Source organism: Carica papaya, chromosome 9 (assembly GCF_054855325.1).
Source record: "Carica papaya isolate Zhongbai chromosome 9, ASM5485532v1, whole genome shotgun sequence".
NCBI lineage: Eukaryota > Viridiplantae > Streptophyta > Magnoliopsida > Brassicales > Caricaceae > Carica > Carica papaya.
The window spans coordinates 11699071-11719593 of record NC_142317.1 but is presented as its reverse complement, the minus strand read 5'-3'; the positions used below and the strand labels follow the sequence as shown (position 1 = coordinate 11719593).

General features: G+C 35.6%; 2 protein-coding genes across 4 annotated transcripts; one reads left to right on the top strand and one right to left on the bottom strand.

The window, feature by feature from the left end:
- The first annotated feature begins 1248 nt into the window (after positions 1-1248).
- Positions 1249-5531, top strand: LOC110823066 (protein-L-isoaspartate O-methyltransferase 1-like). 3 transcript variants are annotated; one of them, XM_022053345.2, is made up of 5 exons: positions 1249-1566; positions 2095-2247; positions 2731-3001; positions 4262-4426; positions 5063-5531. In XM_022053345.2, the coding sequence occupies exons 1-5, from the start codon at positions 1387-1389 to the stop codon at positions 5311-5313; spliced, it is 1020 nt and encodes a 339-aa protein (XP_021909037.1). In that variant the 5' UTR covers positions 1249-1386; the 3' UTR covers positions 5314-5531. The 3 variants fall into 3 exon arrangements, with proteins under 3 accessions (XP_021909037.1, XP_021909038.1, XP_021909039.1); XM_022053346.2 differs by lacking the exon at positions 2095-2247; XM_022053347.2 differs by lacking the exon at positions 2095-2247 and having other exon boundaries at positions 1399-1540.
- A 199-nt stretch (positions 5532-5730) lies between these two features.
- On the bottom strand, positions 5731-9373 carry LOC110823065 (28 kDa ribonucleoprotein, chloroplastic-like). The gene is made up of 4 exons (XM_022053344.2): positions 8683-9373; positions 8467-8568; positions 6241-6522; positions 5731-6049 (listed from the first exon to the last, which is right to left on the bottom strand). Exons 1-4 carry the CDS (start codon positions 9265-9267, stop codon positions 5987-5989), a joined length of 1032 nt encoding a protein of 343 aa, XP_021909036.2. The 5' UTR covers positions 9268-9373; the 3' UTR covers positions 5731-5986.
- Between the last annotated feature and the right edge of the window lie 11150 nt (positions 9374-20523).

Here is a 20523-nt window from a genome sequence, read left to right as displayed (position 1 = left end):
AAAATTTTATGTGAAATTAAAATGATAGATTTTAATTTTAAATAAAATTTTATATGGAATACACCATTTGAATATAATATAAATTCTTTTAATTAAATTAAATATAAATTTTTGAATAGTCAGATACCTTAAACAAGACAAAACTATAAAAAATTTTATTCTAAAAAAATAAATCAAATTGATCATGTGAAATTGGACAATTCTTTGTCATGTGAAGTTTGAGAATTAGCATTCCATCCCTTATACAACAAGATAAATATTTATTCATATATGTCACAGGTTGAAATCATTATGTTACTTTTTCCTTGTTGCCATTTAACCCAACAAGCAAAACTATAGTAAAAGAGATCTAACTCTGATAATTTATTAAAGTTATCATAACTAATAATTTGTTTAAAAACAAAATATGACATAAAAAATAATATAATTTTTGACATTAATCCCCGAAATTTATTATAATGAATATAAAATATTTTTTTAATAATTATAATTTATTTTGTATAATTTAGTTTATTAACTAATTGATTAGGTAATACATTTAAAATAGTAAATATCACGTTCAAAACAATTTAAAAGATGACAGAAAATATATGTTTGTGGAAAAAAAAAAGATAAATATTTATAGTACTTGACTATTGATTCTTTTGATCTTTTTTACATAAAATTGTTAGGTATTTTTTTCCTAAAATGATATCTATATTTATTGGGATTTTCAAATGAAAATAAGAAAAATTTAATTTTAGGTAAATTAAAATTAAAAAATTATTCAAAAATTATAAAATACTAATTTAAAAATTAAGAACTTTATATGTAGTAATAAAAATTGAATCATATACTACTAGATTAATTGAATGCAATTATACCAAATTAGATGCGAGTGAAACTAAAATATCTCTATTTTCTTTATTAAAAATAATCAACATCTAATTTAGTATTTAAAGAGTATGGTAATTTGAATATTAATAATACAATTGTGGATTGAAACAAAATTAATAAAAGTTTTAAGAGAATGAATAACAAAATAAAATTTTATGTAAGACATTATAAAATGTATATATATATATATATATATATAAAATTTAAGGAAAAAAAACAAGCTTAATCACAAAAGGCAATTTATTCATATCGAAGCTCAGCAAGAGGAAGCCCACAGAAGGAAGAAGCCCAAAACGCCATGAGAGAGTCGGTGCTGGTTCGCAATCGTGCGAGCCAATAGAGATGCCAAGTGGGCGAGCCACGATGGAGAATCTGGGATGGATGAGAAAGACAACGACAGGTGGATGATGATTCCGTGATTTCCAGTCGGAAGAGAAAGAAGGAAAAAATGGGTAAACAACCAACAATTTAAGGAAAAAAAAAAAGAAAAGAAATTGAAGAAACAAGAATATGCGAGCACTATCGCCATTAATTGCGTATGGTTGCCGCTCTTGTTCGCCCCTTCTAAAGCGATTTCTATCCTGTAACCATCGTCGCCTACCTCTCTTCTACACTCTTTCTTCTTTTCCTCACAATCACAATCTCTCTCATCTCCTTCTCACGGGTAACTCTCTCTTCTTCTGCATGGAGGTAACTCCCTTTCTCGCTCTGTTTCTGGATATAGTTTATTTCATTTCTTTGTCTTCTCTTACTTGTATGACTGTTTTCATTGGAAAAATCTTAAGAATTGTTTTAAAGGGATTGTTTTGGTGAGACCCACTTGCTTAGACTGTGAGGAATCTGGAGAACTGAGTTTTGCTTCGGTTGTTTGATCCTGCCATGGGTCTTTGGAGTTTGGATTGGAGAGCAATCAAGTTTTTTTTTTTTAAAAAAAAAAAACTGCTACGTTTGAGAGATCGAAGATTTACAAAATCTGAAACTACATCAATTTTAAAAAATCTTGTAAAATGAAGATAGTCTTTGCCAGGTTCAATTAGAGTTCCAACATGAACAGTAAATTTACATTTTAGTGGCTGTATTGACATTCAATGTTTAGATGTCGACAGTATCTCTTTGTAGTTAATAAAGTTGTAGTGTTACGGGGGACTGTGGGAGGGGGGTCTTGTATTTTTTATTAATCGTAGAAGAAGATTCAGATTAGATAAGTTGCTCGTACAGGGCTATTTGTTTCAAGGAGTATGGATATTCTGTGTTCTGCTGCTTATTTCTGATGGGAGTCACTGCTCCCTCATTTCTGATAACGTGCAAGTTTGTACATGTCCAAGGGCCTTGGACCTGCAAGCTCTGCCCATAGTTACCCAGAATATCCAGGTGATCTTAAGTTCATGTTTGCTAAAGAAGGATTACGTATCTTGCAATTTTTCCTAGAAATAGCATGACTAGGCCATGCATGCGCACTTTCTCTACAATTTGTGCTAGATAGCAGGTAATAAATTTTGGTGACTTTGCTGTCGGTTTCAATTTCTTTCCGCTCAACAATTTTCAAATTATTCTGCTTATAGTGTTGTTGTTTATTTTATACTTGATTGTGAAGAGATCATTGTTGTAGAAGACAGTGACCCCAATTTTGCAATGTTGCTATAGAACAGCAATGGCAATGGCCTGGCGTGCTGAGTTTTCTAATTGTACTGGATATTTTGGTGCTTTTGATGTAGTCTCAATCAATGTTTTTTGCCCAGTTCATCTGTTTATATGTTATCAGTTTTCCTCTCCAACTATAGTAGATAATTGTGTTTGCTCTTTTCACTCAGTATCATAGAACAACACAATTAAATAATTTGATTTTTTGTACAGCGACTGTGGAGTGGCAGTGGCATTAACCAGAATAAAGCAATGGTTGAGAATTTGCAGCATTATGGAGTAATTAGTTCAAAGAAAGTTGCTGAAGTGATGGAGACTGTAGATAGAGCTTTGTTTGTGCCAGATGGAACACCGCCTTATGTTGATAGCCCAATGTCAATTGGTTACAATGCAACAATTTCTGCTCCTCATATGCATGCAACATGTCTTCAGCTGCTGGAGAAGAATTTGCAGCCTGGGATGCATGCTTTAGATGTTGGCTCAGGTTCTGCTTCTGCTCAATTTACCTTTTTTCCATTAATGTCAGTGTTCATGCCTTTATCTTCTATAGCCCAATTGTTTCTTTCTTATTTGCTCATGTAATTGCAGTGTTACAATTGACTCAAGTAATTGCATCTTCTAGTTAGGAATAGGAGGATGTTTTTTTATAAAGAATATTATATTTGTCAAATCATACTGTCCTTCCATCTAATCAATTTTTCTTTTTGTTTCTTATATTAGCTTCTCGTTCTTTTCCTTCTGGACTGTTGTTTGGTGAAGTTTTTCTCCATTCATGGTAGGCTTTGCAAGTAACCAGTTATAAAACTCCAAGTGCTAACTACATGTATATATGCATACATATATAAATATGTAAACTATTGCATTTGCTATTTTCATAGTATCTTATTTTAATACACAATTATCTGCATGATAAAATGTGTGGGTTTTTCTCTTTGCCCAAATCATATGATTCTTCCACCGAATTAAGATTTTCTTGTTGATTCTCCATTTATTGATTTATACTTGGTAGTTAATGCCCAATTACGAGTTCCTGGAGATATTGTGAGCATAGCACTATTTCTTGATCTAGATAGTCGATCTTGTTTATGAAACACCCTCAACGCATAGATTCATGTACACGGTTCAGGATGGCATTGGGGTGGGAAAACTTCTTTAACTGTTCTGTCTTATCCTAATGAGATAGATCAATGGGGCAAAAATGTGGATTCGTCTGGATGGGTATGACGCAGCTGGGTAGTGAGGCAGGCATGGGGGACACCTTGCTCTCCCTATTGTGCCTAGTTAAGCATTGTTTATATATTCTTTTTGTATTTACATATGCTATTTGATATTTTCTTGTATTATTTTAATATAAAGAGTTTATATGATACTTTAAAATTGACAATTTAGCACAGACCAATTTAGTCTTAGTTTTTGTTTCTTGTAATTAACTTATAGATAACTTATACAATTAAATAAAATTATAGGTGGATAGCTAGAGTATGGGATGTTGGAATGGATTGTAGGCAGAAGTTTCATCCGTGGTATGAGATTAGAGGAAGAATTTTCTTGCCACTCTGAGAATTTGCAAAGGCGGGAGAGGGTATGGGATAGTGGGGCAGGGATGGCTAGGGTTCTGCAACTCATACACACCCCCATTGCCAGATCCATCCTGATAATCTACAGATGTTTTGAGTTTCCTTATCTGATAATATCTTCTGACAATAAGAAATTTGAATTTGATCTACTCCATTTGTTTCTATAGGAACTGGATATTTGACAGCCTGTTTTGCGGTGATGGTGGGAAAAGAAGGCTGTGCTGTTGGTGTTGAACATATTCCTGAATTAGTTGCTTCTTCAATCAAAAATATTGAGAAGAGTGCAGCAGCTCCATTGTTGGAACAAGGTTCCCTTTCCATTCATGTCGGAGGTATGTTTTTGGAAGCTCACATTTTTTCTTTGAGAGCTCCAATAATGACCTTCTGTAGTTCGACTCTCTTAAAATAAATAAATCATAAGCTTATACCAACTACTACATAATAAAAATAATCTTTCAATAAGGATGTTATATGCTACAATTTAAGCAAATGCAGCTCATTGCTGAGGTACAGCATTTCATGAAATAAAGAATTTGCAAAGAAAACGAAGGTAGTTTTGCAAGAAAGCAATCTCCTTCTAGAAAAAATGAGGAATGTATGCCATTCATTTTTTCCCTGAGAAGTGAACAACTCTTTTAAAAATTTTATTGATATTAATATTGAGACTGACCCACGGGCATAAGGAATTGTATGCATTCGTATATACCCCTTTTCCTTCATCTCCCACTAGAATTTACGTTCTTACAGATTTGTGCTTTTAAGTTTTGACATACTAGGAATAGGATTAATTTCAGCTTTCTTGAACCATTTGTCAGCACAGGAACTTGAAAGAAAATGAAACAATCTGCATATCTGATGACTATTTGGTTTGTTTAGTAAGAGAAGTCAAGTTACCTCAGTAGCTTTTAGCTAGTAAATTTTCTTAATTTTGTTATTGACTTGGACAAAAACTGTGCTTGTCATGATAGATGGAAGACTAGGGTGGCAAGAGCTTGCACCTTATGATGCCATACATGTGGGGGCGGCAGCTCCAGATATTCCTCAGGCTCTCGTTGACCAATTGAAGCCTGGAGGCAGAATGGTAATACCAGTGGGAAATATTTTCCAAGATCTGAAGGTGGTAGACAAAAACTTGGATGGCTCTATCAGTATTCACAATGAAACATCTGTGCGATATGTTCCTTTGACCAGCCGTGATTCTCAATTGCGCGGCTATTGAGGTTATGCATAAATCTCTCCACCAGCACTTGAAAGCCTATGGTTGCGAATAAAGACTGTAAACACCACAACCTCTTTGCAAAGAATTTGTGGGAATGTACAGAATGAAATATGTGAATTTAGTGTCAATTAGGAGTGTTTTACTTTTTTCGAGTTCATACTTTGCCTCTCTGTAAATGATCTAAAGAATTGAGAATAAAATGATCTGATTGCCATTTAGCCATCTTGTCTTGAGGTTTATTATGAAGGGGGGCATTTAATCACCATGATTTATCTCTCTTATGTAAGATATTTTATCAAGAGACTAGTGACCAATAAGAGTTGTTTGGTTGCTAATCTTTTATTGGTGAAATCCTATTTAGAGAGTTGTTTGGATCACTCACACTTGCAATTAGTAAGTAAATAATCAACATCAAAATCCAATGAAAATAACTATAACATTACTAGCACCTAAAATGTGTCAAGTATAAATAGCTTATACAAGGCATTTAAAGGAACAAAACCAATAGAAACATTTAAAGGAGCTAAAACAATCTTCCTTTCAAATAGCGGACAAAAATTCAGTATTACATATCTCATCGAGGATTTGGAAAAGAAAAGAGAACCAAAATGGAAAAGGAAATAAAAAAAAAAACTCCATTGCCAAATGTCCTCGTATTAATGTGGTTTCAATATCAAAAGCTGCGCCTTGGCCTTTCCTCTGCTACGTTTACTCTAATTGCCCTTCCATCCAGACTCTGAGCTCAATGCACCCAAATGACAAATAAACAGATTGCCTTGTTATGGATGCTTAGAAACTTAAAGCCATATTCTTGATAATCAAAAGTAATCAAGCTTTTGCTATTGTGTTGCCTCTACACATGAGTGAGGTACCATAAAACTTCAAATGAAATCTTAGCTTGAATTAGCTAAAGAAGAGGAACTTTACCTGCCCATCAAGAGCAGCAATTGCATCATTCAATTCAGTCTCATTGGACATGGTCACAAAGCCGAACCCACGTGAGCGGCCAGTCTCCCGGTCATAAACTACTCGAGCTTCAACAACCTTCCCATGTTCACTAAAAACCTGCTCCAGGCGAGCATTATCCACATCCCATGGCAGATTTCCCACATAAACTCTGAAAGCAGGTTCAAACACTCTTGGTGGCCGTTCTGGCTTTGCTCCTCTAGGAGCAGCCTTATTTACAGTCAAGAGCCTTCCATTTAAATCCTGTGTGCAAAACAGAAGAAACCACAAAACATCTTATTAAAAGCATAATTCTTGGCTGGTGGTCAGGCAGGCAAGTAACAAGAAATAGGAACAGCCCATGTGGAGAGCAGGAAATTTTTCAGTGACTGAGTGTAATGTTGCCTCATGCATATTTTTGCCATTCTATGTTCAGTTGAAAAGAAAAGAAACCACTGATTTAAAATCATATAGAAGCATAAATCCACGTAGAGGATGATGTATCAATCTATAAATAGAATATTTCCAGAAACTTATTTTTTTCAGCCACAAACTAACTGGGTGTAAAATGATCCTGACGGGTGATAGAATTATTTGAATACAGATCTGATCATGCAAAAATTTTCTGAAGTAGAAAGTAGAAGCTTTATGATATCAAGACCATAAGACGGAGCTATTAGGATGTACTTGGCCATAACACCTGCTTCCAGTAAGGATAGTGCGTACCTCCAATGCCATGCAAAGTAAGTTCTAAATTAAAATCTACCAAGCAATGCTTTTCAAAAGCAGTGAAATAGGACCATACCCTCAGGGCAGTAGTCAGTAGTCAAGCATGCATGACTTACACAACTGCTAAAATTCACTGGCTAGTGGCTATGTAATTCCAGTAACCTTGAAATGGAAATGCAACGGCTGTGAAGAGGAACTTCCACTGAGATTGTCTATATAACTACTATATGTGAAGATAACATTTCTACAACATCTGGCAACAAGAAACTAAAATCATGGGTTATGATTTGCAAGCATTTATATGCAGATGATACTAAAAGTCAATGTCTGTCTTGGTTAGTTTAAGGAAAAAACATAACTTTTTCACCAATTGATTTCTCCTGTGTTCTCCTAATAAATAACTTGATAATGTAGTTCAACCATTTCCATCTGTAAGTTCCAGACCTAAAACATAACTTGTCATTTAACTATTACTTGGATAAGTTAGGCCAGATAAGATCACCTCCATAGCTATCATATTCTCAAATATGATAGGGAGATATACCCATCAGCCGTGTTTTTCTATTTAATATATCTTATTAGCTACGATTTACTTAGAACTTTTATGGAGTTAAGAGGGAGAGAATTATCTTATTGTAACAGCAGAAGGAACAACAACCATTGAATATATAGCAGGATAAAGAATCAGCATATCATAGGCAATCGTGGCATAATTTGAGATTAACAACCAGGTATCTACTCATTATAAGCTCCGGTAAGAATCAAATATATCCTGCTCAGGGAAGGTAAACAAACAGAAAGTCTACCCCTTTAAGGCTATATTTGGAACAGATGTGTTCCAGGATTTTCATCTTTTCATGAACTTTTAGTTGAACTAAATATAAAATTTCAGTTGAATTCCACAAAACAGTTATTTGTTCCAACCACACCCTGCTCTGTTTGGTTTAATTCGCATTCAGTTGTCAGTTCTAATTCTCATGTTATTCCTAATATGTATAATTAGATCATAACTTATTACATTTAAATTACCACCACACACAATTTGAATTCATTGATGGTGAAAATTCAAATTCAAATCCAACCAAGAAATTGAACGAAATTTTCACCCAAGGCAACACAAGCGACTTGATGCTACATGTCAAAATCTGTTAGATACATAAGAAACCATCTACAAAAATTAACACCTATTGAAAATATAGATTTTCAAAACCAAATATTGGGCAATATCAACAGCTAGCAGCTAACTGAGATTTGCTCTAGAATGGAAAGCAAATGAAAATGGCAACCTTGGATCACAATGCAAATAAGGGAGATTATATCGACAATTTCAAGGAAGCGTGTCAGATATTAATCCACAGATATTAAAAAGTTTTGATTTAGTTCCTTTTATTGCCGTGGGACGCAAAAACATCTAACAAAGAAATGTGTAAAGGCAGAGTAAGTTCAAAAGAATTCAGCGAAGAACTAAAGAAAACTCACGTAACGGTGGAGCTTTTCCACGGCCGTTTCAGCTTCTTCGACAGTACTCATGGTCACAAACCCGAACCCACGGCTCTGATCAGTTTCCCTGTTGTATATAACCTGTAGCCAAAATTACCAAAGGAAAATAATAACCCCATAACAAACCCTCCAAAGCCATCGATGTCACAAAGAATTCTAAACATAGACAGCAAAGAGCACAAGAGAACATTTTACCTCAGCAATTTCCACTGTCCCAGCTTGCTCGAAAAGCATGGCCAAGCTTTGACTATCTACATCATAAGGCAAATTTCCAACAAATAACTTTGCATCTTCAGGTGGTTCAACGAACTCATCTTCCGCTCCTGATTCCGGCTCTCCCTCCTCAAAAACCCCAACTTCACCGCTCTCTCCTCCTCCACTTGCTTCAACCACAGAATGCTCGCCATCGGGTTCCCAATCCGATACTTTGGCCTTGGTCTCATCATCATATTGGTTTTCCCATGTGGACTCTTCTTCCTCTTGTCCGTCAATGGTGGTGACGGTGTTACTTTCTTCTTCTCCTTGTTGGGCCCAATCTGAGGTCTGAGCAACAAAAGTCAGAATAGAAGGGAAATGGGTCTTGGGTTTGAGATAGGAAGACCGTAAGGAGTGTGAGGAGTGAGAGTAAGAGAGGTGAAGCTTGACATGTCTGGTTGGGATAGGTATAGAGAGATATGGAGCTTTTGAGGTGGTGGTGAACATGGAGGGAAAAGAGAGCAGGTATGATGAGTCTGTCATTGCTAAGGGCTTGAAGATAGATGTTGCTGTAGAAGAAGACATTTTGAGAGGGAGGGGGAAAGGAGGAGAGGGTTTTAGGGAAGAGCAGGGAGAGGATAAGGAGCAGAGCGGAGAAAGAGAAGTTTAAAGCAAGAAGGAAGGGTTGTACATACATTCACTTCTATGCTATGCGAGGTCCAAAATCTCTTATCTGCCATGGGCTCCATAGGCCTCTTCACGATTTCTTTTTTCTGTTTTTATTTTTTCCATTGGGCTGTTAAAATTTTATTATGTTTTATTTTTAAAGTGAATTTAAGAGTTACTAGTTATAAATTAAAAGTGACTTAGTTTTTTCAATTATAAATTAGTGGTGACTTAAGTTTAGCAGTTATAGTTTAGTGGTGACTTAATTTCAATAATTAGTGGGGTAGTGTTTATTTATTTAATTTTTATTTAAATTAATTAATTTTATAAATAAAATTTATTTGAGTTGAGTTTAGTTCAGTTTTTTTATATATACAGTTTCCATTATTTTATTTTTACACGGGCTTGATTCATATTCAAATTCGATAAAATTAAAATGATAATATAATATAATATAAATTTCATACAAATTTGAGTAAAAAAAGTATTTAATTATCGAAGTTAATTTCTTGCCCGATTCATTTCAAATGTTCTTTGTAATTTCTTTTGTCACATGTTTGACTGAGAAATTAAAGACGAAGGAAGTACATCAAATATGTACGCAAAAATTAATTTTTATATATTAAATAATTAAAATATAGTAATGAAGTAAAAATAAATTGAATAATTGTTTGATAAATTGTATTTAAATATTGAGTCTTCTAAAATTTAAACTAGGAAGTAGAAGATAATTTCTCAATTTTGTACTTGTATTTTTTTATTGATGATAATAAATGTTTTGTATTTGTATTTATGTTATTAAACTTTGAGGGCAAAATATTAGAATATTTTTTCTTAATTTGCCTTATTTATTTTTTCGCTACAACAAATTTTTGTTAATTCTATTCTTTCATTCATCCTTGTGTGAATATTTACTTTATTTTAAAATTTGAACTGTATCATAAATATTTAATTTATTCTTTAATAAATTAACGTTGGAATTAAATTCGATAAAAAATTAGAGTGGACGAAATAAATATTTTTTGTTTAATGTAAAAAAAATTTTCTAACAAATATAAACATAAAAATATATTTATGTACAACTAATTAATATATAAACTGTACATATCCAAAAATTCCCACTAATAAATTGTGATATAAAGTTTACAAAATACATAAACATGTAAATACATATATTTCCATTTACATATATACATACACATATAAAGAGTAGGTGAAGTAAACAAAGAGAAACATGACTAGTCTTATTGAATAATGCTTCCAATGACAAAAAGAGAAGAGAGGTTAATAGAAAAATTCAATATCCCTTAATTTGGTTTGAAGATGAAGTTTGAATGTAAGTGTGAGTACTCCATCATCATCCTCGTATGCAAAATCCACTTTTTCCAGGTCCACTTCACAAGCCCTTGGTCTAATGTTGGAGTAGGCTCCAAATCTCCGACACCCACATACTCTTATCTTGATTCTACTGAATCCTGAAAAACTCATACTCTCCATTGTTCCTTCTGAATTATACATATCGATCAATCCTATTGGAGCAAAAAGAATATCTCCACCAAAAGCCTGTAATTATTTACATTGGCACATACACTAGAGAAGTATTTTTGTTTTAAAAGAAAATTCCAATTTACTGACTCAAATTATTGGTGATATGGTGTATATTTCAAATTCCGGAGTTTTCAATGATATACTTAAAGATTTCCTTTCTTTGGCAATTTGAAAAAGGATCCTGCAATGTAAACCAATTTGCATACAGGTCAATGCAAGACCTGACAATTATCGGTTAATGAGGAGAAGGCAGGGAGTTTGGCAACTAACCAGAATTGAACGCATATATTGCACAATCTCTGTTCCAATTTCCGCCGGCAACATCTGCTAGGAATTAAACATCCATAGGACTTACATGGCTAGATAGGGAGACAGTAGATGCTGCTACTTTTTCTTTTACTTGCTTCAGTGGCCAAGGCCAACCACCTGCTCCTTGACAATTAAAAACACCCACCACTCCACCTAACTTGTTCATATTCCAAATCTTGAGTATGCTGTGAATTCATAATTGAGCATAGAAAGATTTGAATAAAGGAAAACGTCAAAGGAGTGTTCAAAAATATACCTTTTTCCATCTATAACAGGATCTACAAAGAGACAATCTCGAGTAGGATGGCCAGCTTGTCTGCCCCTAAGGATGGATCTATCCGGCAACACCAGCTTCCTGAGGATATTGAAGTCATGAATGTCTAGCTTGTCGCTGTTGTTAAATGATTAAGAAGATAAACTTAGTGTACCAAGCAGAAACAAGAACAAGTATTAAAGACAGGAGAGGATGATTGTAAAGTTAACCTGGCTCACCTTACATATACTCCACAACCACCTATAGCCCTTGCAGCCCTATTGAAGTCTACTGAATTATGTTTGCTCTAAAAGGAAAACAAGAAACTTGGGTTTAGATTCTACCATAGCCAAACTTGGGTTTAGATTCTGCCATAGCCATCACTGTTTCAACATAGATTGTCTTGGTTGGTTCAGTTCTAAATTTCTTTCTATATTAAATTCATTTACTAATTATAGGTTCTCGCTGTCTTAAATTTTCTATGTAATTATATATAATTTTGTTATGATTCAATGTCATACCAACTCTTGAATAAAACAAAAATTAAACCATTTAAGGCAACAAAACATATGAATTAGAATGTAAGTCTTATATTTGAATCTACTTCACTATTTACATTGAGTTAATATAAGAAAACTATGCAAAGAATTCAAGTTATGGATGAAATCAGATATGAGAAATGTAGTTTACCAAATTAAACAGATTGCTAAATGCAAATTAAATGAATTAGCTAACATCAATGAAAACCAGATTTATACATGGAAGCTACCGAAGTTACTGCGTTGTTCAAGAATCTGGAATCAAATTAATTGCAAATGAAAAGAGAGTTTTTGCTTGTGTAACTGTAACACCGTGCTTACCACCATGCTAAAATGTATTTAGAAAATCTTATTTATTCGGGTTTTAAGGTCACACTGAACTCATTTAATTTTATTTCACAGTTTTACATCATAATTCATAAATTATGCCAATTTTATTATTTTATTTTATTTAACCAAATTTTGTTAATTATTTTTATTATTTTTTTAAATAAATAATTTTTAGGAGAAAACAAAAAAAGGGGAAAAAATCTCGCAAGAAAACACCCGCGGGAGAGGGATTGCCCACACGGACACTACGCGCTGTACGCGCATGACAAGCGCAGGACATGTGCACAGTGCGCAGGTCCCATCTGTGTGAGGCGCTGGACTAGACCTGCATGCGTGGAAAAAGTTGGTATCGCACACTGTGTGCACACCTTTCGCGCAGCAGGCTCGTTCAGATAGGCCTGTGCGCATGGGGCCTGCATGGATAGGCCTGCGCATGGCGCCCCAGCGCGCCGTAGGCCCTGTACGCGGCAAGGTAGCCCGATGCCCTAGTGCGCCATAGGCCTTGCATGTGGCAGGGTAGCCCAGCGCCTGCAGGTTAGGTCTGCAATGCATTCCGGGCGGGTGAGGCACACTGTCACCTCGGACAGTGTGCCATCACCCACCTTGGGCGGCGTGCTGTCGCCTTGGGTGTGTTGTTGCCGGTGGAGGAGGATTCTCCTTCATTTTTTGTATCGCATCAAATCAAGTATCTCTCCCATTTCTACGCTCTCTCTCTTCACCGAATTTCACCACTTGGTGCAAATTCGACGACCCCCATTTATTATAAATAGGGGCCCTTCCTCCCATTTTCTCATCACTTCCATTCTTCCACCTTTTAAGAGTTGGAGAGAAAGCGTGAGAGAGAAGGAGAGGAGGAGAAGAAAAACGGTGTAGGAAAAACTATCGAGATTTCGGTAAGGAATCTGATATTTCTTTAGACATCTTAAGGAGTATTTATAGAAATTAAAATAATGAATCTATGATTTTGTATGATTTGCATGTTCTATGTTTAGTAATTTTAATAAAATAATTTTTTCTTAATTTCAAGCATATTATGTGATTTGTAGGTATTTAATAATTTTCATGTAAATAAAATAATATGAAACTGATAAAATTATCTGGAAAATAAATATACAAAAAAAAAGAAAAAAGAAAAAATGGAATAAAGTCTGAATGATCCGAAATATGTATATATCTATACTGACATGCATAATGCATCAAGTGTCTTATTAGGTTTTTTATTTCTGAGGGGTATCTGTTTCCCCTTTCTCCATCTGGTTTGCAAAGATGTGAGAGAACCACTCCCTGTGAATGATGGTATATACTCTGACGAGAGCAGTGATGCAAATATCTGTTAGGGGTCACCTTTGCCTAAGTACTATTGTAATTATAGAATATTTGATAAGACCACTATGGTCAGTATAGCCGTGGTCATAGATCGTACCATGATTTGGTAAGCCGAAAATGTGTTTGAGCAAAGTTTCTTTATCTGTATTTGATCTGATCATTCCACATGGGTAGTCGAAAATCTATATCTACCATCAGAGATGGAAGTTAGAACAACTTCCCGAAGCATGACACGAAAATCTGAGCATTTATGATTTATTTAATTTTCTCTATTGTTAAGTATGCTGTTTGTTTTTTATTGTTGTGACTATGACATAATGTTTTCTTAATAAATAAATTATTTTCGTAAATGAGGATAGGATTTTGACGTAGCCTAATGGTAAGTATTTATGATATAATTATTCACCTTTTAAACCTTACAATGTTATTTAAATACTGTTTTCCTTACTGAGCATATGAAACTCACTCTTTCTATGTCTACCCCACCATATAAGAAAAATAATGAGGGACCATCAATTGACCTACCCATTGAAGTTTTTGAGGATCCAGTGGATTCGCAAACCTTGAGTGCATAATTATTTCTACACTCTGATGAGTCCAATAACATAATGATAGAAGTGACCCTTTTTGTATTTTGATATTTATATTTTGTAGCCACTCATGGCCTTAGTTATATGTATATTTGGAAGTCATCTATTTTGTAAGAGATTTGTATTAATTTACTCTGCTGCATATAATTTTTATCATGCACTCGTAATCTATTTATGTATCTCATACCCACATGTCTTAATTAACATTTGAGATGTCACAAATGGTATCAGAGCAGTTATGCGGACCAAATCGCTTACAATTGAGGCCGTAGGTAGAAAGACCTTTAGGATCTATAAAAAATAAGTCATCTTTTCCAAATAAGACTACCAATTCGTGTCTTTTTTTTTGTAGGAATGACGCGAAAAAGACTTTATGTAGAATGTATCGAAAGACCCGAGGCACAAGACCATCCATCCAACTAAGGCCGAGTTTACTAAACTCTTCCGAGCTATCCAAGGATTGACCGTAGCCGTAGGACAGAATCAAGCCAAACCCTGTCAACACCCTGCCCCGGAGTATCTAACAATTGAGAGGTTCATCTCTAATAATATATCGGAGTTTAGAAAACTCAACCCGTCACACTTTGAAGGTGGCCCTGACCCCTTAGTAGCCAAAGCCTGGATCCTACAAATAGAGAAAATTTTCTCTGTCCTAGACCTAACCGAGGAATAGAAAGTTCCCCTAGCAGTCTTTATGCTGAATAGTGAAACAAAACACTGGTGGCGACTTAAGAAAGAAATCTTGCTTACCCCTACCACTTGAGAAGTTTTTATGGATGCATTCTTTAATAACTTTTTTCTAGCCTATGTTCGAGAAAAGAAAGAAGGGGAATTTCAAGACTTCCGCTAAGGAAGGAAATTATCAAGTCGTAAAGCTAGAAAGTTTTTGAAAGGCCTTCGTGCTGACATCTATGATCGGGTTGCGATGCTGAGACTCAACTCGCATGCAGAGGTACTAGAACATGCCTAGTTGGCCGAAGACCTCATCTTGGTTAAGCACCAACGCATTCCAAAGTTTATAACCAACAATCACAACTTCAATAACCCAAAAGAAGATTACCTGACCCAGTAAGTAGCCACCCCGATAAATAAACCCTAGTTGTCTTTCCCCCTACCCCACCTCCACCTACTGGATAGTCTGCCCGACCTTCTCAACCATGTCAGCATTGTGGTCGCTCGCATGGTAACCTACCTTGTCGGTGTATCAATCACGTCTACTATCAGTGCAGAAACACCCAGCACTTTATAGAGAATTGCCCTCATCGGTCGAAGGACGTAGCCAGACCTGTGGTTTAGGATCGTGTGTACCATATAGATGAACCCGATGCTCTCCCCACTCTCGTCCTTATCCAGGATATACTTTCTATTCATGATACATCTGCTAACACTTTGATCAATACAGGTGCTACTCATTCTTTTATCTCCTGTGCACTTGCTTGTAAATTAGATATTAGGCTGGAACCTTTAGATAAAATATTAACGATAGAGACTCATTCTAGGGAATTACTAGAAGCTCACTATGTATATAAAAATTGCAAGATAAAAGCTTCAAAAATAGAAGTATTTATAGACTTAATACTATTAGACTTCTTAGGATTTGATGTGATTCTAGGAATTGACTGATTAGAAAAATATAGAACAATTATTGATTATTAAAGTAAAGTTAGAACTTTACGATCTACGAAAAAGAAATAATTTTTTTTTATCTTTCCTAACTATTAAATAAACAGGAATATGGATGTTGATCCTACTATGTATTCTATACAGGTTGTTTGCAACTTTCCAGAAGTTTTTTCCATTGAACTACCTAGTCTACCTCCCCTGCGAGAGAGAGAATTTTTAATCGAATTGCTACTCGGATTTCAACTAATCTCAAAACCTGCATATCGCATGAGTTGGGCTGAGCTCGTAGAACTAAAAAATCAGCTTTCCGAGCTACTTGACCAGAAGTTTATTCGCTCTAGTCATTCCCCTTAGGGCACTCCAGTGTTATTCATGAAAAAAAAAGATAGCTCCCTTAAGCTATGCATGGACTACCAGGAACTCAACCGAATAACAGTAAAGAGTAAGTACCCCCTACCTCGAATCGACGATCTTTTCGATCAATTGTAAGGAGCCACGGTCTTCTTTAAGATCAACCTCAGATTAAAATATTATCAGCTGAGAGTCAAAGAAGAAAATATTCTGAAGACTATTTTTTGGTGTAGATATGGCCTATACGAGTTCAGGGTGATGTCGTTTGGGTTAACTAATATCACTGCTGCCTTTATGAATCTCATGAACAGGGTTTTTCGGTATGCACTGGATCAGTACGTCATCGTGTTCACTGATGACATTCTAGTGTACTCTAAGAGCCTAGAGGAACATGCAGTCTATTTATCTTAAGTGTTGGGGACACTTCATCGGAACCAACTGTATGCTAAACTTAGCAAATGCTTTTTTTAGTTTGATTGAGTTTCCTTCCTCGGTCATGTAATTTTGAGTGAATGAGTTTTCATGGATTTAGCCAAGGTTGAAACAGTGATTAACTGGAATCTGTCCACCAATATGGTCGAGGTATGTAGTTTTTTTGGCTCGGCAGGTTACTATCGACGATTCATCAACGGATTCTTTAAAATTGTTGCTCCTTTGACTCGACTAACTCGAAAGTGAATATCGTTTATTTGGAATTACGAATGTGGTGAAGCTTTATGGAATTGAAATGTCGTCTTACCTTTACTCTGATGTTGATCCTCTCTAACAACATTGAAAGATTTCAGGTCTATTGCGATGCATCTCATATTGGCTTGAGATGCGTTTTGATACAACATGATAGAGTGGTCGCTTATGGATCCCAATAGTTGAAAACCCATGAGTAGAACTACCCTACTCACAACCTAGAGTTAGCAGCCATCATCTTTGCCTTAAAAATATAGTGTTATTACCTGTTTGGTCATTCCTTTAAGATTTACACTTACTACAAAAGTTTGAAGTACACTTTCTCACAGAAGGAGTTGAACATGATATAGAGATGCTGGATGGATCTCTCGAAGGATTATGACTATAAGATCATCTACTACCCTAGTAGAGGGAAATATAGTTACTGATACACTAAGCCAAAAGAAGTCCGTAGTGTTGGCCCAAACCATGACCTCCAATTGGAAGTTAGTAGATATCATGCAATCACTCCGCCTGAACTACTATGGTAAAAGTACCTATCTCACTCAGATTTGAGCCTTACTTGATCTTTTCATGAAGATTTGGGAAGTTCATCCCACGGACCAAGAACTCACTAAGAATCTAAATAAGTTATCTTCAAACGAATTTCTTGACTTCAGGATCTCAAATGATGGCTTCTTTAGATTTTAGAACTGAATTTGGGTTCCTGTCGCTGTTAGGATGGATGTTCTCAAGGCTGCCCATGCCTCCAAACTGTCCATCCATCCTAGGAGTACTAAAATATACCAGGACCTAAAGCGCCAATACTAGTGGTCAAGACTGAAGAAGGACATTGTCGACTATATCTTCAAATGCCTTACTTGCCAGAGGATTAAGGCAAAACACCAGAGACCCGGTGGTTTGTTACAGGGCCTCTTAATTCTGAAATGGAAGTGGGAACATGTAACTATGGATTTTATCACCAGACTACCCATTGTTCTAGTCGTAACGCTATTTAGGTCATCGTTGACAAACTAACCAAGACTGCCCATTTCTTGCCCATCAGAACTACTGACTCCACGAGCAAATTAGCCCACTTTTATGTTGATGAAATTGTTTGACTTCATGGTGTTCCCTCATCCATTGTGTCCAATCGAGATTCTCGATTCACTTTTCACTTTTGGGACAACTTTCAAGAAGCTTTTGAGTCTGAATTGTACTTCAGTACCGTTTATCATCTCCAAACTGATGGTTAGTTGGAACGTACTATTCAGACATTGGAGGACATGTTGCGTGCTTGCATCTTTAACATCATAATTCCATCTTTAACATCTTTAACATTCCAGAAGAGGCAACGTGGGAGTTGGAAAGCGAGATGAGGAAAAACTTTTCGGACTTGTTCGAGACAAATTTGGGGACCAAATTTTTTTAATGTGGGAGGAATGTAACACCCCACTCACCACTGTGCTAAAATATATTTAGAAAATCTTATTTATTCGGGTCTTAAGGTCACACTGAATTCATTTAATTTTATTTCGTAACTTTACATCGTAATTCGTAAATTATGCTGATTTTATTATTTTATTTAATTTTACCGAATTTTGTTTTGATTGATAATAATAATTATTATTTTTATTATTATTTTTTTTAAATAAATGACTTTTAGGAGAAAATGGAAAAATTGGGGAAAATCATGCGGAAAAACACCTGCGGGAGAGGGATTGCTCGAACGCGATAGGCACAGGACGCACACACAATACGCATGTCCCATCTGCGCGAGGCGTAGGGCCAGACCTGCACGCGTATCTTGTCACGCGCAGGTAGGCACGTCCGCGCGTGTCTTGTAGCGTGTAGGTAGGCCCATTCGCGCGCGTCACATTGCACGTAGACAAAGTTGACGTAGCACATTATGCACATGGCGCCCTAGTGCATCGTAGGCCCTGTGCGCGGCAGGGTTGCCTGACGCCTACAGGCTAGGCCTGCAGTGTACGCCGAGCGGGTGAGGCACACTGCTGCCTCGGGCAGTGTGCCATCATCCACCTTGGGCAGCATGCCGCCGCTTGGGGTGTGCCACCGCTGGTAGAGGTGGATCCTCATTCATTTTTTGTGTCGCGTCAAATCAAACATCTCTCCCATTTCTACGCTCTCTTTCTTCACCGAATTTTGCCACTTGGCGCAAGTCCGATGCCCCATATTTTCTATAAATAAGGGTCTTTCCTCCCATTTTCTTATCACTTTCATTCTTCCACCTTTTAAGAGTTAGAGAGAGAGAGAGAAAAAAAAAAGTGATCTATAGAGAGAAGGAGATGAGGAGAAGAAGAACGGTGTAGGAAAAACTATCGAGATTTCGGTAAGGAATCTGGTATTTCTTTAGACATTTTAAGGAGTATTTCTAGAAATTAAAATAACGATATGTGATTTTGTGTGATTTGCATATTCTATGTTTAGTAGTTTTAATAAAATGAATTGTTCTTGATTTCAATAATGCTATGTGATTTGTAAGCACTTGATGATTTGCATGTAAATAAAATAATATGAAACTAGTAAGATTATCTGAAAAATAAATATACAAAAAAAGAAAAAAGAAAAGTGGAATGAAGTCTGAATGGTCCGACGTTCGTACGTATCTGTATTAACATGCATAATGCATCAAGTGTCTCGTTAGACTTTTTATCTCTGAGAGGTATCTGTTTCCCCCTCTCCCATTTGGTTTGCAAAGATGTGAGAGGATTGCTCTTTATGGATGACGATGTACCCTCTGACGAGAGCAGTGACACAAATATCTGTTAGGAGTCACCTTTGACTAAGTACTGTTGTGAATATAGAATATTTGATAGGACCACTATGGTTAGTACGATCGTGGTCATAAATTGTACCATGGTTTGGCAAGCCGAAAATATGCCTAAGAAAATTAGCATTATCTGTATCTGATATGGTCATTCCACATGGGTAGTCAGAAGTCTTTATCAGCGCTCAAATATAGAAGCTGGAATGACTTCACGAAGCATGACACAAAAATCGGAGCATTTATCATTTATTTGATTTCCTCTATTGTCAAATATGTTGTTTGTTTTTTATTATTGTGACTATGATATGATGTTTTCTTAATAAATAAATTATTTTTACAAATTAGGATTAAGACTTTGAGTAACCTAATGGTAAGTGTTTATAATATAATTATTCACCTTTTAAATCTTATGATGTTATTCAAATACTATTTTCCTTACTAAGCATATGAAACTCACTCTTTCCATATGCCCCCCATATGAGGAAGATAGTGAGGGACCGTCACCTGACCTATCCATTGAAGTCTATGAGGATTTCGTGGATTCGCAAACCTTGAATGCATGATTGTTTCCGCTCTCTGATGAGTCCAATAGCATAATAATAGAAGTGACCTTTTTTGTATTTTGACATTTGTATTTTGTAGCTACTTCTGACCTAAGTTATATGTGTATTTAGAACTCACATATTTTGTAAGAGATTTGTATTAATTTGCTCCGTTGCATATAATTTTTATCATGCACTCATAATTTCTTTCTATATCTGACACCCACATGCTTTAATTAGCATATGGGATGTCACAGTAACCACTAGGCCAAACCTACCAATTATTCTTTTTTCCAAAAAAGAAAATTAAATA

Excerpts from the sequence above, each read along its gene's own strand:
- LOC110823066 (XM_022053345.2), top strand. The coding sequence starts at position 1,387 with ATGCGAGCACTATCGCCATTAATTGCGTATGGTTGCCGCTCTTGTTCG. Across the intron at positions 3,002-4,261 it reads TGCTTTAGATGTTGGCTCAG|GAACTGGATATTTGACAGCC; the intron begins GTTCTGCTTCTG and ends TTGTTTCTATAG. Across the intron at positions 4,427-5,062 it reads CCTTTCCATTCATGTCGGAG|ATGGAAGACTAGGGTGGCAA; the intron begins GTATGTTTTTGG and ends TTGTCATGATAG.
- LOC110823065 (XM_022053344.2), bottom strand. The coding sequence starts at position 9,267 with ATGTCTTCTTCTACAGCAACATCTATCTTCAAGCCCTTAGCAATGACA. Across the intron at positions 6,523-8,466 it reads TGGAAAAGCTCCACCGTTAC|GATTTAAATGGAAGGCTCTT; the intron begins GTGAGTTTTCTT and ends TTTTGCACACAG. Across the intron at positions 6,050-6,240 it reads TTGCTGCTCTTGATGGGCAG|AGTCTGGATGGAAGGGCAAT; the intron begins GTAAAGTTCCTC and ends CATTGAGCTCAG.